Below are 24,928 nucleotides of genomic sequence, written 5' to 3'. Positions count from 1 at the left end.
TGTGTGTGTGTGTGTGTGTGTGTGTGTGTGTAATCTGAAAAGCATTCTGGAGCAGGAGCAACAATCGTCACTGGCAGGAAAGTGTGTGCGTGCATGTGTTTTGCGCGCTGTACATCTCGCTGTGAGAGCTGTAGCCATGTTCTAGGGCATCCTCTGTAGAGCCTCTGTCGTCTGTGAGTTTGTGCTTATGTGTGCGTGTGTGTTATAAGAGAAAAAAGGCTGAAGACTGAGGGGAACCTATGAAGAGATGCTGAGTGGCGGGAAGGGAGAGACCAAAGAGTTTGTTTGCACATCATTAGAGGGAACATGGAGGAGGAGCTGTGCGACTGTGTGTGTCTGTGTGTGTGTGTGAGGTAGCCACAGGCATAGAGAAGCCTGATAATGAACACATTGATCTGGTACAGCAGAGAGGAAAGGACAAAGCGTCATGTATTCCTGGTGTCTCCATCCTCCCTCACCATTATTTCCGAGCATTTCATTAATAAGCATCTGCTCGCTCTATTTGTTCCTCACACCATGTCTCTGTCTAGCGTTGTTATTTTATTTATACCTCTTGCCCACTTTTTTTCCTTTACTTACTCTCACTCATTAAGTTTGTTTACACGTATAAATTATAGATGAAGATGACATCAAACACAGAGAACTGATGAGAGGGTGAATGAGGGGGAAAAAATACCAGACTTGTGAAGGTAGAACTCCAAAATGCCCCAAGGCCCGCCTCTCTTTAATTTTCACAGTTGGAGTTTTTTGTGCTACTTATTTTAAACCTTTGACCTTGTCCTTGTCTTGTGTAGTGCAAATGGGGAAAATATTTGTTGTGGGTTAAAACTTGTTCTGGGATAAAAAGGAAATACTCCATTTTCACATTCAGGACGCAGCTGGGTGCCTGCACGTACACGTGGTTAAACACCAAGCATACCGCAGGCCTAAATTAGACATAACTGCAGATAGGTGGTTAGCACACCATTAAGTCTGGCAACGGTAGGAAACAGCAGGGTTCCATCATTGGCCTACCATTACTTTACACATGTTATGTAATGTATAACATTAATTCATACCTAACGAGCTCCCATTGCCAGTTTGCGTTTGGCTGCCCCACATAAGTCAACGCTTTGATTTTGATCCAGTTAAATAGAATAAAAACAATCTCCACATTTCCATATTTACCTCGAGGAGGCAGGTACGTGAGGCAGCGCCGCACATTTTAATAGAGTTATGTTTGCAGATGCTATCAATGGAAGAGAAGATGATGTCCACAGGTTTCAGAAGCCTCGGCACTATTGTAGTGTTCAGCAGAAACTTGATTTGGTCCACAGCTTCCAAATCAGACTTGGCAGTGTAGCACATCCGTGTGTCTCCCTCTCCTCCTCGTAGGAGAAGGGGGTGTGTGGGGGGGGGGATTAAATCCTCTCTTCTTCTCTCACTGGGCATTTAAATGTCTGGAAAGTTTTCTCTTTCAAATTCAATTTTTTTCAATATTAATGATGTCGCGTTGCTCCTATGTATTGACAAAGCAGCAGATCGTCCCCTCTGTGGAATTAGATTTTCTCTTAGCCAACTGAAACGTATATAAATAATATATCCCGCTGTCATCTTTGGTCTCCATCTTTGTTCCTCCTCCTCTCAAGAATGTCAATGACTCCTGCTCTCACCCACACTTTCACTTCGTACTGTACACGTCTCATTCCGGCTCCATGACCAACACAAGCTCGCTCCTCACTGCTGCTGTTCGCCCGACTGCATTGATCTCCCGGCTACACCTCCCTCCCTCTCTCCCTCCGACACAGTGCCGGTAATGAGGTGTGTGTCTGTACAGTTAGTTTATTGCCTGACTTCCTTCTCCCAATTATGGGATTCCTGAGTGATTGTGCCGCAGCAATTATTCCATGTCACTCTGGGCTTGACTGTCAGTTAAATGCCCAAATTATAGCCGTAAATTCCGTCCATCTGTGGCGTGTTCTGTGTTTGCATATACTCATCTGTTTGATGAGAAAGGCACAGGGATCCATCTAAGAACCATCTATTTAGATTTTTAAGCTGCTGTACCCACGACCTCCTCAGGGACCGGCTTCATCTTCTCATTCCGAGCTCTGGTTGTGTGCATCCTCGACACTGCCTTGTGAGTGGCAGCCCATTTTTCTATTTCGTTCCTTTTCTTCATCTTTTGAAATGTCACCGCAAACTCTTGACATTTTCCGTCATATACAAAGAAATTTTTGCCCAACGTGAAGAAAGTCTTTTCCCACCGCTTACATTCCTTCACTCTTCCTCGGTGACATTAAACAGCGCATAACACATCTGAAGCCGCTTCAAGAACATATTAACATATTTCACTCAATCCCTTCAACTCTCTTCTCTTTGGCTTTTCTTCCCACCAGTCTCAACCCATTCATTATTGTGTCAATCTTACCACCCCCTCCCATTCACAGCTTAAAGTCGTCTCCCCACATTGTTAAGACGGGCGTACAAGTGTGAACAAAAATTAGCGACAAATTAAGTAATGAAATTCACTCAAACAATTACATCTCTTTCCTCTCCCCTCTTTCATTCAGTCTCGCGCTCTGTGTTAATTTAGAGAGCTTAATTGCTGGGATTACACTTTTGAGGCAAACAAACAACGGCAAAATAGAAAAGGAATGTAATTACTTTCAACAGTTGACTTTCTCTGTCTGCTCCACGTGTGTGTGTTGTCTGAGCTGGGATTGAGCAGCGTTCAGCGTATTCTGCTTTCTGTCCTGCGTGATTCCTCTCTTTGTGTGTTTACCAGTGTGTAGTGTTTTGTTTATTATCTTGCTATTAAGCGAGATGATTTTTCGAGTGATTAATTTGCAGAAACGATGTTGAGCACAGTCTTGACACTCTTACTTCTCTATAAAAAAAAATCCTGCTTTGTGTTTATATTTGTATGAATTTGAGAAGATCACAAAGTAAAAGTCTCCTCCTTTTGTTTCTGTTTCTCTCCACACTTAGACAAACATCCCGTTCCTCCAGAATGTGCTGTCCAACCACCAGTTCCTCCACTCCACCGTGGACACCCAGTTCATCGACGAGAACCAGGAACTGTTCAACCTCAAACCCACTCAGAACCGAGCCCAGAAGCTCCTGCACTACCTGGGTCAGTGTAGAGATAACACACACACACTGAACAGAGCCTAAAAGACACACACTCACTAATCATTTTCACTGTGACATTACCATTGTTTCTGAGTATCTGATATTTAGCAGTAAATGTCTGTTGCTGGTTTGACCTTATAAATAAATGCAGTGATTATAAGGAAGCACATTTCTGCAACAGAGCTATAACTCCATGGTGGTTTCTCTCACTTTAAACTTTTATGCAAAACTAACTGCATGTAACGTAATGTAGTTGCGCTGTGGCGATTTAAGCGAGAGGAAGAATATAATGGATTCAATGAAATAATCAGAAATTCGAGACCCAAGAGTAAAAGCGAGTGCTGAGCTATTTTTGCATACGATTTCAGTTTTACGACCTCAAGTTCAAACAATGTAAGATAAAGGTACCCATGCTCCATGTACCACACTCCAAGATGTATGAAATATATCAGCTTTCAAGGCCTGGAGTCTTGAAATTCAAGATTTCTCTGTATCTGATGTGCTGAGGCCCTTTCAATCTAACAAATGTTGGAGGACACGTCTAACAAATTGTGACATAAAGTTCAGCTCTGAAGATTTAGTGGCATCTAGCAGTGGAGCTACACATTATAACCAACTGAATAGTCCTCACCTCTCCTATTCCAAGTGTGGAGGCAAAACCTGTAGTGGCCTTCGGGTAAAAAATTAAAATGTGTAAAATAAGAACCTCTCTATAAAGTCTGTGTTTGGTTTATAAGTTCTTGGCTGCTGTAGAAATATTGTGGACTTTGTGAAAGAGGTCTAGCTCCTTAGGGCTCATTCTAAAGTAACAAGAACACATGAGATTATTCACTAATTAAAACATAATTAAGAATATCATACTCAATTTCTGCTGATAGACGTAGAGCTCTTGCACACTTGACCTTTAATTGCCTAAACCCTGTTTTTCTTTTACATCATTTGTTCCATATGTTACAGGAATGCATCTGACTTTTCTTCTCTATTTGTATACCCACATATAGGTCATGTGATGGTAAATGGACCAACTACACCCCTTCCTGTCAAGGCTAAGCCCTCCTCCATAGACCCTGTCCTCCCTCCTGTCACCATGGGTATGTCCGTCTAAAGCAAACGCTTGATCCACTTGAAATTGTTGTTGAACCGTTACCATGCCACAATCATGTCACATTATTATTTCATGTATTACGTTTGGTCTAAATGAGCAAGGCACTGCCACTGCAAGGGTTGGGGGGGTTTCATTCCCCCCAGAGGCACAATGCTAAAAATGTAAATACTGGATCTGTCGGGCACTTTGGTTAAAAGCTCTGCCTGAATGACAAATGAGCTGTCGAACAGTCTGATAGCTGTAGGCAGAAAGGGCCTCCCTAAATGGTTCAGTTTAGCACTTGGGGAGGAAAAAGGTTTTGGCCCGAGTGGTGTGCTGAGCTGTGAGCACAGCAGTAAGAGGATGGAGCTCATTGTTTGTGAAGGCACGAGTTCTTGTGCCTCTCACCTTGCTCCGCCCCAGCAACCCTGGAATCTCACAGGAAAGTCCAACGGCCAAGTTATTTGACGTGCTCATTAAGTCAAAAGTACACTATTGTGAGTACAGACTACATTGGAGTTCATGCTGTTGTTAGCAGTGTCTACATGAGGGGGCGTCATTGAAGGACAGACTACGTCACTTCCTCTGTTTAAGAAGACCTACATACTCGTGCCTTCTCAGATTGTGAGAAGTGGCTTTGTTTACAATATCTGAATATCTGAACAAATCGAGACAGAGTCAGATATCTTGGACAATTTGCTTTTCCTGGACCGTGCCAAGTAATGGACACATCCTGTTTTCCTTTTTTTTTTTCTTATAATTTATCGCCAACTAGGTCAAAATCGCATTGCAGAATAAAATCAACATCACATTTGGTCTTTGTAGATTTTAAAATAATGATGAGTTCCACTCTTAAGCTTAAATATCTGTAGAAGAATAGTCTTCACCTGATGTCACAGTCTTTCCCTGTGGTCGTTCTGTGATGATGCACATTTCACCCTTTTCTCACTGCACCTCCCAGGTTGATTTATTTGCGGGGTGCAAACTGGCATGAATTTACGCAGCTGCTCCTTTTGACAGCAAACCTGTCGGCTGTATCAATCTGACATGTTCATCAGTTCCTGTTCTGCCTCAGCACATACCACAGCGTGCCCGGTAAACATGAATTTATAACAAAATAATGTGAATAATATGAATCATAATCGGGCATAACTGATCAAATCGGACATCTCAAAAAGCGTGCACAGTGGAATGGAATGAGGAGAGTAGGACAAACTAATCTGCAGTGTTTGGGTACATCCTGCATGCGAGTGTGTTTGTGTGCTTACCCGCCACTTAGCCACTTATGCAGATGTCGTGTTTAAAGCTGTCTCGTTGCAAAAAAGCAGACACACACATGCATGTGCGCTCAGAATAGCTGGTGTTGTATCGGCCGACACCCTTTGTGCGCATGCCCCCTCGAACCTATAGCAAGCAGCTGATGAGGTAGTTAAATGTAGCACAGGCACGCGCAGAGGCATACCTAAAGCCTAGTAATGAGTTTTGTAATGTGCTTATATCCTTTCTTTCATTCAACGGAGGGATTGAGAGAAGAGAGGGATTAGGTCTGTATTATCGCACTCTGTGGAGGGAGGTACAGGGCCACGGAAGGAGAAAGAGGTTATGAAAGGAGAAGAGAGGGTTTGGGCAGCGTATAATCCCCAGATGTAGAGAAACCGGTCAGGCAGTGGCAGGGAGATGTGGAAAGATAAACGACGGAGATGGATGGTGATGTAGATGATTGGGGAACCGAGTAGGAAGGACTGTTACTGTGCACTACCCACAGACGATAGAAGAGCAAAGTTTAGACTGACATTGTCATGTATCAAAATGTCACATCTAAATATGGAAGGAATCACAAGTAAAGCTACACCAAGGAGAATGGGGAATAAAATTCTTTCTGAACAACGGGGCGATGGTGTCCTGACTCAACGTGTTAAGGACTCAAAGGCCATTATTTTCTAATTAGGATTTGTCGTCTGAAACGTCCCCTCTGATGGCTGGTGGTTCATCGATGCTGTATAAATACACCTTGTTCCAATTATTGTCTGGAGTTATTTAATGGAGGACATGTAGAGGTTAATCACCAGATGCCTCAGAGTTAGCTTTAGGAAGAATGACTAATAAAAATGACAGACTTATTTCCCCCCCCTCCCTGTTGTGAGCTGTATTTTCATGTCTACGATTAAAGTAGAAGACTGGCTGGTAGAACAATATGTAACATCTGTGCCTCATCTTTTTTTACATAAATCTGATAAACACCGATTGTCTTTAAGTCGTAATCTTCCCTTTTCTCCTTCCTTGCCTGTTTTGGATCATCTTTAAACAGAAAAGGCCGTTGTTTTTTCTGTTCAGGTCCCAAAATCTAATTTTCAAGTAGCTTTAAAATGAGTTTAACACCTATGCCCCTCCCCCTAAACGCACAACCACAAATTTAATGTATTGAATAGTTTTATGCATCCCAATCTAGCGAGCTACACCGCGTCTTAAGTTGGTGCTCCTGTCGATGTCATAGCCTCCGTTTGAGATGCTTCACTGTTTTCAAATTAGCGCTTACTGTTGCAGCACATACTCAACGGGCATGCGTGGCTAGTGCTGTTAGCAGAGCTATTCTGTGCTGATGGGCAGCCATTGTGTTTCTTGTCTAACAGCGCAGTGGGGGGACGGTCACAGGTGTGTTTACAGTGAATGATGTCAGTGTGGTGTGTTCAGCCAGCTCTCAAGTTTACATACAGTCGGTGCTGGAGCCATATGGCTTCATTAACTTGAGGAGGGCCAACCCAATTCATAGGGAGGGGCTCACATGCAGCTAAAACAGGAACTTGGACCAGCAACCAAAGCAAAGAACAGAGAAGCTCAGATCACAAATGTAGTGTGGCCTCATTGTCAGCTCACGGCGCCATGCAGCCACCATATGGTTTCATAGAAAGTCATTAATGTCTACCATATTGATGTTTAAATCTTATATGCATAATCCATCAGAATCTGCCATTTAAAAGGTTCCTTTACACAAAGATACCAGATATTTACCCAGTGTTCTTGGGCGGTAGATGCAGCTCAGGAGAGTGACAAAGCAAGCTGTTATCACTCTGAGATTGTCTCCTCCACAAATTGCAAATAAAGAAATACCTCTGAGCGCAATAGCTCACTCTATCTAGTCACATCAGCTGGTATTGAGCTGGGGGTGGAGAGCTGCAGTGTGCAGAGAGGGAGCAGGCAGGTGAAGAATGTCAAGGGAAGAGGTATGAATTGACACCAGCCTGGAAGGCTGGGAGTGAAGTGAGGGCAGAGAAGCTAGGGAGTGGGAGTGAGGTGTTTTCAGTGCAAGAGAATGTCTGATTGTGTTTGCAAGTGGGTCAGTTGTCAAGCACAGCAACCGCGTGGGACTTGTATCTACACATTTTTGGTTTCTGCTCTGTACGATGCGACACCTACACAAATCCACTCGCTATTTTTTTTTTTTTTTTAAGGAAAATGTCCCATGCATAAGCCACCGTAGTCTCTGGAGTGATGCCCTCATTTCTTCCCTATTGTGAAAGGGAAGGATGTCTTTGAGTATAAATCATTTCCTGTGTGCGCAGAGGTGGCTACATGTGTGTCGTGTGTCCCCCTTGTTCTCTGTGTTATACACTCGATAAGTCCAAAGTGCCTGTATCTATTTGCTTCGGCAAAGTGATTTCACAAAGCTCAACAGAGCCTATTTGTGATTGCCTGAGTGGAGAAATGTATGTGTGCGTGTGTGCGCGCGCCTGTGTGTGAGAGCAGTTCATTTCACTCATGCTGGCCTTAGAGACAATTACAGCGGAGATCATTTGTTTTCAGGGATGAGGTACAACAATAAAAGGTCAAGAGTGAATATTCAACCACGCAGAAGGAGAGGAAGGGAGATGGAGGGGAATAGAAAGCGAGGGACAGCGGGTTGGAGGGTAACTAAGCAGGCAGAAAGTACCTCATTAACTAGTCTAATTGATTGATGATTCTACACACCCCAGCAAAAATAGATCCCCAATCCTGCTTCCAATATTCCAGCACCTCTGGTTGTGTTTAATTGCGAGTCAGACAGCGAGAGGAAGGAGAGGATTATAAGAGGGGGCTGGTTACAGCAGCACACATGGAGCGAGGTCTCCACAAAGTGTAGTGTGTTTGTTTTGAGCACCATTCACCTGTAATAAACTGAAAATGCCAGTATTTGTCTTGGGGATTTCACAGCGATTGTTTTTATTCCTCCGTCTTGAGGCTTTAAGTGGTGAGGATGTATACTTTGCCACTGCATGTGACATCACAATGCTGAAAGCTGCAACACTCATCAAGTCATGTCCGACACTCCTCATCCTGGGTTCCTCAGGGAGTGGAACAGCTCTTTACTTTCATGTTTATAGTTCACCTTTTAGCTTGCATTACTCCTGTCGTATTTTCACCCACAGCTGCATGTCTCCATGATCCCACACTGAAATATCTCAGCTACTATTGGAGGAAATCACGTACACACGTTTTCCAGAGGATACATCTGACTTTGGTGATCCCCTGACGTTTCCTCGAACAACAGCATGAGGTTTACGTCTGTGGTTTTGAGGAAAGTGTCTCAACAACTTTTCGAAGGACTGGCAATCACAACGGTGCAGACATTCTCATGCCCCTTGGGCTGGGAACTGTCTTTATAAAACTAACATATTATATGGAAATATACAAAACAATAAGAAAACGTGTTGCTTCAGTGTAATCCATCTGGAGCTGCCTTCACACTCTGGAAAATGGAATACAAATATGTGCCGCACTCAAATTTACAGCAACATGACAGCTGGTGTCGTGAGAAATGTGAAAACCCGAAAGCAGGGTCACAGGCCAGATAAGGCTGAGAAATGTTTAATATGTGCAGAAAGTGCAGAACCAGCTGCTGCTGGCAAACACACAGCACCAAGCTCAGTCAGTCGGATCTGTTGGTTTGCTAAACAGTAGCTGTTTGCTTTATATATAGAACACACCGTGGCCCAATGAGTCACTGTCAGCAGGACCAATCCGTTGGTTCTGTGTTAAATTAGCCGGCTGCCGAGTTTATATTCCTGTATTCTTTTATAGATGATCCACTTGAGGTAAGGGTGGTTGGAGCAGCAATGAAAGGAAACGGGGTCCACCTCATTAGCGACGGTTATGACGACCGCCAGACTTGTTAACGGCGCCAACATAAGAGAGACGCCGAGTAAATAACATGAGTTTACCTGCTTGTCTGGTGTCTTGTTAAAATGGTAACATCGTTTATCTTGTCCAGACACTGAAGAAGTATCTACCGTCAAATCCACTGCTTAAGGTTCGATAGATAAAATGATACTCTCATATGACCACGCATAACATATATAGAAAGAAAATACTTGTAATTGATATATTACGTTTTTTATTAAGTGTTCAGATATATTTTCTTCAGATTGAACATTATGAAGTGTGCATAATCAGTTGAATGTGGTACATTTTAAGCATTGGATATTGATTTCTCACAAACCACAGTTCTCTCATTTAATTCTCTTCCTCTGCTCACGTTTCTTCCTCTCGTCCTCCGTTTACAGGCGACCCTCCAGTAGGTTTCCGCGACGTGCTGCTGCGCGATGGTCCCGAAGGATTCGCCAAGGCCGTGCGCGCCCACAAAGGTCTGCTCCTGATGGACACCACGTTCCGGGACGCTCACCAATCGCTCCTGGCAACCAGGGTTCGGACCCACGACCTGAAAAAGATCTCGCCATTCGTCAGCCACAACTTCAGCAACCTTTACAGCTTGGAGAACTGGGGAGGTGAGTTTTAGTGTGTTGAATACGTGACTTGATCATTTAGAATATTTTTGTGACGGTGAAAATGTTCTGAACTCTGCAAAACTCTCCAAATTTCCATCTCCTCAAATCATTGAAAACTTTTCTCAAGCGGTGTGGGGTCTGGCAGAAGCAGGCAAGGAATTTCAACATGCTTTCATTCTTTATTCGAGGCTCAGCTCATCATATTCTGGCTCCTTTTTGAATTTTTTAATGCAGAGTCCTGATATTGATCTTTTCATCTGGCTGTAAGTAAAAAATCATCTTCCAATCTAAATGGCCATATTAGTTTTGGACCCTCGGACCAATAGGAGTCTATCAGCAGCAGGTATATTGGAACTTTGTCGTCTTGATTACAATAATAAACATGTCTAAGGTTATAGATTTTTAATGGGATGGACATCATCTTTCAAAAGTAAATAATCGATTTCCTCATGATGAATTAAAATTCCTCAAATATTTGATCTCGTATAAGCAGCCTTTTAAGAATACCATGAATTTCCTTCCTTCGATTAACATCATGTTAATTAAACTCTTTGTTAATTATTAATTATTTTACTTCCCATTGTCGCCGACTCTTGCTTTAGACCTGCACCATGTTTCATTGTTGACAGTGATTGTACCTCACTATTCCAGTTTCAGTCATTGAAAATGAGGGGCCATTGAAAATGCATCTCGATTCTCCATCTCAACTCCCCCTAGTCACTCTTCCGCAGGTTCCCTCGATAGACAGTGATTGCACCTTTCGCCCGCTCTTGCATGAATGGAGAAAACAACGCGTTATTGAAACTTCTTGAGGCATGAACAGTTCAATAATGTCCCCGTATAATATGCAATTACTCTGAAATTGGCCAGAGAAGGAGAATACGTGCTTCGTGTTTGAACAGTTGGCAACGAGACCAATTATCAACACTTCTTGATAACGGTCCAAAGTGAAGTGCAGTTGTTACGAACTGGTTTCAAAGACTAAATTCATTTATACGGCTCATGTGGAGGAGATATGACCAGTGCGCCTCTTGAGGTTGAAACACTTCATTTGATGCTCAATTATAGTCAATTGTGATTGCGCTTGTATTACTTGGAATGAGAGCAAACATAAGAGCCAAACAACAAAAAAACCTAAAACAAAACATGGGGGGTTATTTTTCATTGACACCGTTAGAGCCAGTGAAACCTCTTCGATGCTGCAAAGCCGTTCTGAGATGAAATTCCTGCTGATCATGGTGCACCAGTCAGGAGGGAGAAGTAATACATTTCATTACTGTGGCACTTTGAGCTGATCTCACATTAGGCACCTGTCTACTCCTCTCGTGTTTGAACTGATAAAAGGTCACAGCAAAAGTAAATCACACGACAAAAAGGGCTTAAACTCCTCCTGACTTCCACCTCCCAGTGTATCACAGGGTTATTGTGAGACTGACCAGAAACGTAGTTACACCAAAAGTAAATCTTTGAGGAGAAAATGAAAAGTCCTCGTGAACTTGGTCCCTCTTCCTGGAGGAAATTGCTGAATAGACACCAGGAAACCACCTCATCCTGTGTCGTTATGTGTGAGCCAGCTCAGAAAGAGGAAAGTGCTTCCATTAGGACAAATTATTCCTTTTCCTAATCATTAAATTTTTTTTACTTGTGAAACCTTTAACAAGATAAACACACAATTCCTTAAAGCTAGACCCTAACAAATGTGTTTACCAAATGTTGTTACCATCATTTAGAATTATGCAAAACCCGACCTCGCTGACTTCTAAGGATCCTTCCACTCTGCGGCAGCCTCACTGGGTTCAAACGCACTCCAACGGGGGGGGGATCGTTTGTCTTTCAAAATCTGTCATAAACCACCTTTTAGGAAATGTGAATCTCCAGGCACAGTCAGACACGTTGTACTCATAAAAGGGCCCAAACTGAGCTTTCCATCGTCTTTTCCTACTGAGAAATAGAAACTGTGCAAAGCAGTCAATGCATCCTGCAGAGAGCATGATTTCAGGCCGTTTAATGGTTGATCATTAAAGATGTTAATTTACGAGGAGTTTCCTGTCTTCTAAACTGAGACTTCTAAAGGTTTTTCAAAGTCTAAACCATCGGCTCATTGAACTAAATGCCAGAGAGATGCAAGCAAGGCAGTGGGGTAAGATTTTCTAAATCGATTCGTGGAGTTGTATTATGCTTTAATAGGAAATACACATTTAATAAGGTTTGAGCCAGAAAAGTGAGTTTACTAACTAACAGTTCATAGTAATGTCACCACCTCCTTTTTAAGGCTTAGACACAATTTACAGTACGATTTATGAAAATTGACAGAAACCGAGCTGACAACGTGTTGAATGTTCTTAACTTTGGCAAATGATGCAGTAAAAGCTCAAAGTAAACACTGCAGAACCATCTTCTCTCTGAACCCAGTCCAGTCGTGATAAATGGCAGGAGAAGAGTGAGGACGTTTTACTTTGAGTCCTCCTCACAGAACTCGTGTCCCTCCCTCATAAAGCGCTAATGTCTGAATTTCCGTGGGAGGAGAGTTTTGAAAGCTTCTGTCAATAAAGGAGCTTGAAGTTATAACAGTCCTTTGTGAGTGTACGCTCGTCTCCCATTCGTACGAGGACGACAAGAGAACAGATCAGTGAAATCAGATGTAAAACAAGAGCTGGAGAAGTTTTAACACCTCCTGACATAATGATTCTGTAATGAGCTGATAATATGAGCTGCGGAGCATAAGATTCATTTGTCTTTCTCGGTTAAAAGTTGTGTAGTGTGTTAGTGTGTGAATCCTCTTGAGGCGGCAGCAGCTCCTTCATATTGTGAGTCAGAGAAAACAGAATGGGACTCTCTCATAATTATTTAAACTCTTAAAGGCAGAATAACTTCTAGAGCTATCCCCCTGACACCGTCCTGGGACTTCACCAGTTTTGCGGTATTATAATATCTTTGCATATCTTCCTGTGAAAAACATATTAATATAATAAATACAGTCTGTGTTAATTCGAGTTATTAAAAATAAACATCCGAACATTTGGAAAACAGAGTCTTTTGACACACATTGCTTCTCCTGACAATCAGGGTTCGTGTCAGTGGGTTGTTTCTGTTAGTTAGTACGATCAGTTACTTTCAGAAGTCCCACATGGGGCTGCTCCATTTCCTGTTTTCAAAACATATATTTTTTTCATTTCATTTCAAAGTTTGGAAACTTGTGAGTGAAGAAACCAAACCAGCGAACAAAGCATCTTTCCATTTTTGTTCTCAGTCTATGTTGATTTTATAACTTTGCCTCGGTGGGTTCACTCATCTCTTAACATTATTGTCTTGCCATGTCTCTTCTGTCACCCACTTTCCTTTTTTATTCTTTCTGTAAACCCTCCGTCCTTTTTTTGAGGTTCCTGTGCTCCTTCAGTTTCTTCCTGTTTGAAATTGAATCTGTGGTTTGCTCACACACTGCCGCACAGGATTTGTCCCCAAAGCTCCATCTAATTTGACTTGGATGACTTGGAATCACTTATTCTGGCCGAGAACCATTTTTTTTGGCTGTCGAGACAAAAGAACTGGTTCAAGTTTAGGCACTGGCTCCAAACCGGCCCGGGCACTGCCTCGGTGGCAAATAACAGAGACATCATTAGGAGCAGTTTTCTAAGAGGTTCCACAACAGTTTTTTACAGGATGACTTTTCTTGATGAGTAAACTCAATAAAATCACTGCATTGCCTCGTTAATTAAAGAACGTTGTTACCTTTCACATTATGTCTCAGGATAATGTGTAGCTATTTTTTTTTAATCATACATTCAGCATGCCCAGATTCACCAGCAGCCGGCCATGCTCTCGCCTCATATTGATTAAAGTTGTGAAGCTCAAATTAGACTAACTGCGCTGTAGTGTGAGGTTCAGCTCCAGCAAACAATGTCCCTCAGTGACAGCCTGTAAATGTACCTTTAAACAGTTGCTCATAAATCATTTGATGACCACGGGAGGAATAACTACCATGTCTCCCTTGATGCGAGGTCCCTATACAATGGGCTTTTCTTCCAAAGTGATCAGGGATAAAGAATATTACGCCCGGCTGTGCTCAAATCACCTAGAGCTGAAAATAAGCCCCTATGGGGAGATGACCACGTGAGTATTGACTGCTGTTACCCTGACACAATGTCCCTATGCAAAGAATCGTTTTTCCATAGAGTGGTCTTAGGGAATATTGCTTTCACATGTTTCATCTGCCTAAAGGCAGAATGAATCATTGAAGAGATTAAGCCTGTGGGAGCCCTTTGAGGATTAGGTCCCCTCCTGATATAGCATTCCCTCCCTACACCATTGAAGATACAGTAATATGAACTGGATCACATAATGCAGACACAGAAGGATGACAAATTAAAGGAAAAAAACGACAAAGTGGCTCAGTTAGGTCTTGTGCCGCCACGAGTCGACAGAACAGCTTCAATGCACCTTGGCCTTGATTCTACAAGTGTCTGAACTATGCTGGAGAGACGAGCGCCAATCTTCCAAGACGAATTCGAGCATTTGATGTTTTCATGAGGGAGCTGGGAGGGCGCCGTCTGATGTGTCGGTCCAGAATCTGCCATAATTCAATTGGGTTGAGATCTGTTGACTGGTGAAGGCCAGAGCATTCGATTCACATCATTTTCATGCTCATTAAACCATTCAGTGGCCTCCTCCTATTGAAGGAGGATTCATCATCCTGTTTCTCCACTTACTTTTCTGATTTTTCCTTTAATTTGTCACTTCTCTATATATGATTCCTCAAATAAGGCGTATTTTATTTTTGTTTGTTAAATCTGTAAAGCGGGACTATCTGGAAAAGGCACTATCTCAAATATCCGTTTTTAAGTTAGTTACTTAGTATCATTATGTAAAATCTAATGATTAGATTACCATCAAAATGGGTGGAAGGATGTGGAATGGGTCCGAGAAGAACCTGTTTAATTTTGGTGTGAATCTAGATTAGGGGGCACAACCAAGAAAACCTTTTTCTTCCACTTTCTTTAACATCGTTTTCATTTTACATTGTCACCAATTTCTCCAAGAGAAATGAATGGATATTGATTTTAAAAAACCATGTATTGTTCACTCCAGTGGTTATATAATCAGTGGGTTTCAATACCTTTTAAATATTTAAAAGTATGTGATCTGTCTTTGATACAGGATGTAGACGAGAGCAACCACAAGAGTCTGGACTATATGAAGGCAAATCAGCCAATCCAGAGCAATGCAATGGAGTCACAGATGACATAAAAATTGATCTGGCTGGATAATGAGTCAGATGCATAAGAGCTATAATTGTACACTTAAGCAAAAATGCTGATAACTGCTGAGAAGTGTGTGCTTATGTAACTCAGTGATTCAAATTACAGATATTAATCATTTATATTCATCGCAGGCATTCCTTTATGGACCCAAGAGCGTGAGATGGAGGTAAACTTTATAGAACTTTATTTTCCCACCAGGGGAAATTGGGATAAAGAGGTTACCAATATGAGACATAAAAACTGTTTATTATTGAGTTTTATGTTAAATTTACTCTCGCCCAACGCACCGTGTATTCCCACACCTATTCCAGGAGACAGTTTACCCCAAAATAAGTGATTTTTCTCTCCTCAATCTTCAGACAGGTTGGTGAATAGTGGGCACTGCCTAAAAAATGCTTGTTCCCATCCGTCCACCTGATTTGTTCTAGTACATCTTCATGGCAGATTGGACGCTGCCTGCTCTAAAAACGCACGCTACAGCAGCGCCCGTGCCTAACGCCCTGCACGTGGGACCAGCTGTCAGTCGTGATCCGTGTTATCAAATTACTAGAGTAAATTCCGCTGCCCCAGATGAATTTCCTCACTCAGCATCATGGTATGATATCTCATGTGCAATGAAATATTAATACTTTAACATCAGATACCATTGCTTTGAGTCATTTCCGCTCTGAGCCAGTAGCTTTAGACATGCTGACGTTGGCCAAAATCCAAATCGGGGGAAGACAAATTCAAGAACTTGATAAAACGGAGGGTTTTTCCGTGTCATTTCTGCTTCTCCCAGAGAAAGGAACTCTGACTTGTGCTTAGTATTCTGTCTGTGTCTAAATGTGTGAGTGTTCAGAAAATCAAATTTAATGATGGCAGTGTTGGATCAGCAGAAAACCTCTGGAACCTTCAATATTTCTGGCTGATGTGATAAACGGGAATGAGATTTACTAATCTACTCCCCCAGAATGGGAAATGAGAGATCGCTATCTTTTTTTTTTTCCACTGAAACATGTCTTCGACTTTAAAGTGACTTTTAAGTGGCAACTTTTCCCCCTTGTGTTTCCGAGTAGGTATTAATGTTTGTGCCGGAACGCTCCCTGTTTCATCAACCTAACCACAACAGAACATAGTCGTTTTCACCACAGCTCAATTTAAAAAGACAACAACCAGAAAACTAGTTTTTTGTTTGTAGGTTGGACATTAAATCACGTGTTGGTTTTTGGCTTCTCGCATCGGACTTGGCAACATGGCTACTGCTGTTAGCCTGGCTTCTCTCCAAAGCAACAAGAATTCAAATTTGATCTAGAAACCCTGTTCTCTGTGTTCTTACAGTTGTAATAATAAACAGATTGTATTACCTACTGGTCTCATGAAAATAATGCTAACTTTAGTCAAGTCATGGATCTCTATTTGTAATCGAGCTGACCATTGGGACTCTACTTCATGTGACGCCTGTCTGAGGGTCACTCTCGACCTTTCCTTTTAACAGACCGTTTCCTCTCCCTCCTCTGACAACCAGGTTCTTTTTCTTTTGCCGGGTGGAGACTCCACATTTACTCCACTTGTTTCACCGTCTGCCATTTCTGCTACGTTGGGGAAAACAGCAGGTCTCCACTCCTTTTTGTTTTGTTTGTGCTGCACTTCTTTTGTGCCCACAAATCAATCCTTCATCTTCCCAGTGAAATTTCATGCCCGGTGGCAGACAGAGCTGCAAAGAGAAAGTTAGGCTTTTTGGGGAACCAGTCTAAAGCAGAACTGTGGATTTTGTGTCCCATATATGTGTGTGTGTTGTGGATAATGTGATAACTTTGAAATATTAGTTTTGGAGCCTAAAATTGAGATCAAAGTCGGGATTTGAGATGACGGCTGAAATTAACTGCCACCCGTGTGTGTGTGTGTGTGTGTGTGTGTGTGTGTGTGTGTGTGTGTGTGTGTGTGTGTGTGTGTGTGTGTGTGTGTGTGTGTGTGTGTGTGTGTGTGTGTGTGTGTGTGTGTGTGTGTGTGTGTGTGTGTCACATTAGGTGCCACCTTCGACGTGGCCATGCGCTTCCTGTCAGAGTGCCCATGGAAGCGGCTCCAGGAGCTGAGAGCTTTGATCCCAAATGTCCCTTTCCAGATGCTGCTGAGAGGGGCCAACGCTGTGGGCTACACCAACTACCCTGATAACGCTGTTTTCAAGTGAGTCACTCTCATACACACATACTCCCACATTCTATCCTTCAATCAAACGTTTAAGAGCTCACGGGCTTTAACACCCAGTCTCCCTGCGAACATGCTCACATAATTCTGTGTCCCAGAACCTTGTCCTATTTGGCCTGTGTACTGTGCAGAAAACACATTTTATTTGGAAATGGTGGAAAGCATCAATTATAATCATGCTTTCTTCAAACCAGCTGCCGCTCCTCCAGCTTCATTGTCCGTCACTCACATTATTTAAAAAAAAATTCCCCTGACTGGGTTGTTTCCATGGGAACAACATGGGCGACTATCAACTCCATATATGATCTTGTGCCGCTGTGAGCTTAGCCAGGGATTTGAAATGATCGAAATGCATTGCCATTATTGCATAAGCACACAAACAACTAGGTAGAAACAATAGAAAGGCAATTACTCTGAACAAAACAAGATTTTCTGTAGACCCAGAAATTCAGGTAAGCTGAAGCTACAGTTTGTCACATCTCCTCTTTCAAGAATCAGAAAATTATTATCCAAACGTATAATTATTCAAATTGTTCTTTTTGTCAATCAACAAAGTGTTTCAATTTTAATAATGAAAACATTTTTATTATGAGGGTTGAATGAAGGTTGAATTGACTGTTTCTAAGATAGATAAATAGATAATTGTGTGTGTGTGTGTGTGTGTGTGTGTGTGCGTGTGCACCTCAATATTTACTCAAGGTAATGAGACGTTTCTTTTTGGTAGCCTTTTAATTGCATCACGTCCTTTTTCCCCGTGGCTCATGCTATAACTTTCAGGCCAAACGACGTATGATGAAGGAAAAACACACTGTTCGACAGTCTGCTGTTTTTTCTTTCCACTGTTTGTATAGTTCATTCAAAATTTCTTCCATTGCTTAAAGCTCGATCACTTTCGGTAGTAAATAAACAACCCACTTCCCTCCCACGCTCTCCTACACTGTATAAATGTCTGTATATGTAGTATGAAGCCTTCAGACACAGCTGCTTTCTTTCTAAACGTGTCCAAATGCAGATAATAGAAGATACACAACTGGCACAAACATTAAATCAGGTCAATTTCCTTCATGTTCGTGTTGCCCCCTGCCATGCTCAGTGAATTACATACATTTCACTGACCCATTGTTGATTCATATGTACAGCAGTAAGCCATTTAGGGGCCATAAATACTCTTGTTCACACACACATGCACACACACACACACACACACTCTCTAACACTCTTCCAAATGGATTCACAATCTGCCTCAGTGATGTAGATGACTCATGTATACTCAAGCACACACACACACACACACACACACACACACACACACACACACACACACACACACACACCTGCAGTCAGTTCGACAAGGCCACACACACACACACACACACACACACACACACACACACACACACACACCTATGTAATTTCCCTCACCTCAAATAAATTACTAGTGGCTTCATGACTAATGCAGCTCTCCCCTCCTCCCTCATTGCCATTGACACACACGCACACACAGGTGCACACACGGACCTCCCGTATCCTCCATGTTTTTTTGTTATCCTCCTGTCCTCCCCGCTCTCCCATCATACAGTCATTATTTATCCCTACTCTTATAACTCCCTGTTTCCCGTCTCCATTCATCTCTCTGCATCAGGCACTTCTTTCCCCTCTTTTTAACTCCCTCTTTCTACATCCAATGCTCTTCATCTCCCTCTCCCACTCTCCCTCCCTGTCCCATAGGGGGAGTGCCATCGAAAATGTGCACGATTGTGATGAATGGCTCTGATGTGTTTGCTCGGCTCTCTCCCTCCGTCCTCCCTTCCCTCCGTCACTCTCTCGCCCTGGACATTATCAGCGCAGTAGCCCACAGCCAAGTGGCCTTATCGCCTTTATTAAGGAAATCAAATCAAAGTGTAATTTCATTTCGTTTCATTGACTTAAAGTGCATTTCACAGGGTTGCACTACTGTACGCTGAGCAACACAAAAAATGGAAAACATCTAAAAATGCCTGGAGGAAGGAAAGGGTCACATGATTTGCTAACTAGATCTTCTTGAGGGAAGCAAAGTTTTTGACAGAAACATTCTGAATCACATGAATAGTGATCACTTCAGCTCCGAGTCGGATATGTAGGACAGCACGGTGTGTTTGATTCCGTGCCAAGCAACTTCCACTCGACAGCACTTGTATGCATTGTAGCTCTAAATAAATACCGGACATGCAGACGTCGGACTGGTAATCCCCTTGTGGAACAACGTTAAGTACGTCGGTTTATTTACCAACACGAAAGCTCTCATTGTGTCTAAATATTGCATTCACACAAACGCAGCGCTCACCCCAGTTATGAAAAACCTGATTAAGATACAGGGGGGAGAAGGGAGGGATTTACCACGAGCAGTTTGGATAATGAGACGGGAATGCGCTCCTCCTGAGTTATTGTGCGCTCCTGCAGGCTGGGTAAGCTCACTTTTCATGGAAATGGTGAGGAAATTGTATTAGTGCAGGTGCAGCAATATTTACGAGTGTTGATATGGAGATGGATGTAAACGGCTTACACCAACCCAGCGCTATTATCTGGGATACGCTGTGCATGAAGACAAACTCATAAGTGTGATACTCAACACAGCCTTAGATTTGTGTACACTTTAAATGTCATTAACTCTATGTTGTTGGCTAACATCCCGCCGCCCGCCCACCTCTCCTCCAGGTTCTGCGAGGTGGCCAAGGAGAACGGAATGGACATCTTCCGCGTTTTTGACTCCCTGAACTACCTGCCGAACATGCTGCTGGGCATGGAGGCTGCCGGATCCGCAGGCGGCGTCGTGGAGGCCGCCATCTCGTACACGGGCGACGTGTCTGACCCAATGCGGCAGAAGTACTCCCTGGACTACTACTTGAAACTGGCAGATGAGCTCGTCAAAGCTGGAACCCACATCCTGTGTATCAAGGTGAGGAAATAAGAGCTTGGAGTGTTTGCTTTAAGAGCTGTTTACTACTACTTAGTTCTAGACAGTAAGCCCTGTGTTAATCTAAAGACTCCTAATGTGAGTGGAAATCCCTGCTCATCTGCCATTAAAAATGAATAAAAATAGTGTTTGCAGTTACTTCTTTGCTTGTTTACACACTTAGTCTGTGTGTCATTATACACTGTTCAGCAAAATTAAGAAAACACTTAAATCACACATCAGATCAAGTTGAAACTCTACTGATGTACATTGTATAATTAGTTTAGAAAGAAAAAGACGTAACAACGGTCTATTGTAACTAAAATCATCAACCCATTGAGGGATGGAACCAAAACACCACCGATAATCGAAGTGAAAAAAAATTAAATCACAGGTTGATCCAACTTGTGTGAATTTCATCAAGGCAACTCATGATGTGACTCAGTAGTTTGTCTGGCCTCCTCGTGCCTGTGTGCACTCCTGAGTCCCGACATCGTCTGGGCCTGCTCCTGATGAGTCAGCGGATGGCGTCCTGGGGGATCTCCTCCCAGACCTGAATCAGGGCATCAGTGAGCTCCTGCACAGTCTGGGGCGGTACTTGGCGGCGTCGGATACACGATACATAACGTCCCATAGGTGTTCAATTGGATTTAGGTCAGGGGAACGAGAGGGCCGGTCAATAGCATCAATGCCTTCGTCATCCAGGGTACAAAAGCTCTCTTAACATCTTTTTCAATATCTTTTTATGATGCGGACTCCGCTTTATCATCCTGAGATATTGATCGTTTTGTTTATGTTTCAGTTTTTTGCGCGTTAGAAACGTCATCAACACACCCACTCGCTCGGGCTGAGCCGTCCAGAGGATCTCCTGTGCTCTCACATGAGCTCATTAGGACATTTCTTAGTTTTTATTTGCGGGCTGGCAGGAGAAACTGAGGAGGAAGTCCAGCTCCTCTCAGAGTTCAGTACATGTCTGAAAACAAGTTAGTTTGGTTTAGCAACAACCAACTTCACCAATTTATAATAGTGACGTAAAACACTGAAAACACATACATGCATTTTTGATTAATAGAAAACACTCATGTTAACTGTTGAACACAGATGAGGTTCATTTTTTTTGCTGCTTTTGAAATAAGTTGCATTTGCTCATCTAAATGAGTAGACTGATACTGCTCACATTGAATTAATTTCTTTATTCAAGCATGAAAGAATATTTTCAAACGTGAAATGATAAACTCTATCGCAGTGTGAACTATCACACTCAGCAGTGGCAATCTCATAAAAGGCTTGCACAGCTAATGAAGTTTTAAAAGAGGAAAATGAGCGTGCACTATAACTTGAAGGGGGGCACTGATCATCAAAGGGAGCGCAGCTAAACATCTAAGCTCTCTGGGAACTTCTGTTAATATCAGTTAAGATTTATAGATTCTAATCATCATTGCAAGACTGTGACGCCCTAAACTTTAGTCGGTCTTTTTTTTTTCATTTGATCGTTTTCTTCACATCTACAACAGTGTGATTTTTCTACAAGAATAAATGGTTGTAAAAGGAGTTTTTTTGAACCAGTTAAATTGAAACTTTCTCTCTCACATGGCTTATTTGAGATGAAGCCAGGTCTTGAACTAAATTCCTAAAAGATGTTTAGCCCCAGGGTGGCAATTTTAAATTAAGAGGAATTAATTATAAGACAATGATTATTAAGATTAATTTATTAGTAATGTATTAATTTATGTCATCAATACCCCCGTCTCTCCCAATCCTGATCACTTTGGGGATTTTGTTATTTGTGAACCGGTGCTTTCTGCTTCAATTGTTTTGTCTTTTTACTTGTTTGAATCCAACAAATAATCCCATTATATTCATGGTGTACTCAAACTTTCACGAGCAGCCTCAGGCCCCTGTTGTGTGCACGTTCTCCCACTAATGAGCAATAAGACAGGTAGTTTAAATTAATCTTGTTTGACTTCAATGACTCCACATCCAATATTAAGATGTGCTGCAAAAACACACCTAGATTTTAGTTTGAATATATTTGTGTGCAGTAATATAGACCCAATAATTCTTGGGACGTACATGTGGATTTAAATGAATGTAGAAGAGAAAATACATGAAAATCCTCACTAGCAAATATTTGTTTAATATGTTGTGTTAAACAGAAATGATTCATTTTTCCTTCAAGCATTTTACTCCTCTCTCCTCATGTGTCTGCTCCTGTCTCCGCAGGATATGGCCGGCCTGCTGAAGCCAGAGTCCAGCAAGCTCCTGGTCCGCGCTCTGAGAGAGCGTTTCCCAGATGTGCCCATCCATGTGCACTCACACGACACAGCTGGAGCCGCTGTAGCCGCCATGCTGGCCTGTGCCGAGGCTGGAGCTGACGTAGTTGATGTGGCTGTAAGTGTTCATGTTTGCTTGAGGCCTCGCATTGGTAAAGGTCAAGGTTGCTTTGGTTGTATTTTTTTTATTTTTGTTTAAATCTAAACTTTTATTAAATGTTTAAAATCCTTATGTTATCATAAAACAATCGATTGTTCTGATTTCTGCAAGAGAAAATAATGGAGAGTGAGAATATCCAATCATTTTGATAAATAAAACAAAAGTCCAATGACAAGTTTCTCAAACCACATGAGCAAACATTCATTTTCTACCAGCTTCTGCACTTTGCATTGTGAAATGTCACTGAAACAAAGAACTGTTGAAGCCAGTAACATTTTTCTTGCTGTGTCCACTGACGCATGCTGCCAGCATGGGCAGTTTCATTAAAAGTGTTGGCTGCTATTTGCAGTTATGTGCCGTTCTGCTGTTGGTTTCCTTGTAACACCAAATGAAACAAACAACTGACAGTCCACTGTGGATCAGACACACCCATTAAGAACATTTGCTTGTATTGACTCCATCAGTTTAAGTAGTTAGACTCTGTCTTTTCCTGCCAACTAATAAAACGTCCACGCACAGTAACAAACAACATGAAGCATGCGTACTTATACTTGTAAAGGCAGGGATGGAAAACAAGACTTTGGACTTTCTAGAGATAAAATTCCTCCGTATTTTGATGGAAAACTGAAACTAAACTGATTCATTTATATGGAAATAGACACAAATTATACTTTTTTTAATTTTTTTTTTTTATATACCCATATGTGCACACAGTTTTTCAGACTAGTTACATTTTCCATGTATTTAAAATCAACTGATAAAGGTGTAATGTAATTTAACAGTGCTGAGGGCTGTTAATAAATCTGTATTGATCGTGTCTCTCTAGGTGGACTCTATGGCTGGTATGACTTCTCAGCCCAGCATGGGAGCCATAGTGGCCTGTGCCAAGGGGACTGAGCTTGACACTGGTAAGTCAGCATTTAAACACTACTCACTGGTTTTTCCAATGTTTTAATTGTGTAAAATTAATCATAAATACAGGTTGGAAATAATTGTTCCAATTAATACCTACAAATATTCACACACATCTTTTTAATGTATATGTAAAGTGATTTCAGAAAATAGACCCTCTCACTTTATATGAAAATTAGTCAAATAAATGTGGAGTGAGAGTATTTGCAGAGAAGAATTGGAGAAAATCCATCAACAAATCAATGAATGACAGAGCGTATCACTAATTACGGCCCCAAGTCAGAATGATCAGCACATCCAGCCAATTATGAGAGGAAGATGGAAAACACAGACGGACCAGGAGAGTCCAATATGTCAATAAAAACTGACGCGCTGTTAAACACAAACAGTTTTGATCCATTTTTGAGGGGAAGGGGGAGAATATTCCAAGCTCACTTTGCCATCTGCTCGTATATATAAAACAATTGGTTTTAGAAGAAGGTGAAGGTGGAGCAGTGTCTCCTCACAGCAAGAAGGCTCTGGGTGTGAACCTGCTTGCCAACTAGTTTGCATGTTCTCCTTGTGATGTGTGGGTTTTCTCCAGGTACTTCAGTTTCCACTCGGTGCCCGTAGATGTGAATGTTTGTCTCTATATGTCAGCCCTACCAGTCCAAGGTGGAATCTGCCTATTGGACAGCTGTGATTGGCTCTAAGCCCCCCCCTGTGGCCCTCACAGGATAAGCAGTATAGAATATGGATATATAGAGAATATCTCAGCATATTAAAAACTGAGCCCTGGCGCTCAGTGCTGCCATGGTTTTCTACTTTGACCAATGCTCAGCTCTCCCTGGAGCAATTAGGGGTTAAAAGCTTCTCCCAAGGCAACATTGAAATGCTTGTTGCCCACTCATTTGTTTCCCTGCCTGCATTCTGTGTGGTTATATACAACCCTGCTTCTCTTCACTGTGGACCCCCACCGATTTATTCCATCTTCTCAGGCAGTCGAACAATAAGTGGAAGGATGGATTTATAATGGCTGCAGTCTCCTTTGGGTTTTTCGTCATCTGCTATGTTGTGGTCAATGTTGTTTTCATGGGCTCTGAAAAAGCTGGAGCCCGTCCTTCCTCTGATAACCGACTGCGCTCGGTGACCTCTGCCTCCCACAGCGAAGGGTGCAGAGGAAAATATATTAAAGCAGCCAGTTGTGAGGCTGCGGGTAAAACTGAAGGAACACGAATCGGGTGAGAAGAATTCAAACTGATGCAGAGTT

The 24,928-nt window shown here is 42.2% G+C and overlaps 1 protein-coding gene across 3 annotated transcripts in view; it reads left to right on the top strand.

Annotated features, from left to right (window-relative positions):
* pcxb (pyruvate carboxylase b) overlaps positions 1-24,928 on the top strand; it is a 265,171-nt gene that overhangs the window by 202,212 nt on the left and 38,031 nt on the right. For all 3 annotated transcript variants that reach the window (XM_035149316.2, XM_035149314.2, XM_035149315.2), the window contains exons 13-19: positions 2,971-3,115; positions 4,116-4,205; positions 9,736-9,957; positions 17,225-17,381; positions 20,097-20,337; positions 22,558-22,725; positions 23,594-23,675. In XM_035149316.2, coding sequence (XP_035005207.1) covers positions 2,971-3,115; positions 4,116-4,205; positions 9,736-9,957; positions 17,225-17,381; positions 20,097-20,337; positions 22,558-22,725; positions 23,594-23,675 — 1,105 coding nt within the window. The remainder of the gene's footprint in view (positions 1-2,970; positions 3,116-4,115; positions 4,206-9,735; positions 9,958-17,224; positions 17,382-20,096; positions 20,338-22,557; positions 22,726-23,593; positions 23,676-24,928) is intronic.

The sequence above is a fragment of the Hippoglossus stenolepis genome, chromosome 23 (assembly GCF_022539355.2).
Source record: "Hippoglossus stenolepis isolate QCI-W04-F060 chromosome 23, HSTE1.2, whole genome shotgun sequence".
In the NCBI taxonomy this organism is placed as follows: Eukaryota; Metazoa; Chordata; class Actinopteri; order Pleuronectiformes; family Pleuronectidae; genus Hippoglossus; species Hippoglossus stenolepis.
This window is presented reverse-complemented; position numbering and strand designations above follow the sequence as displayed.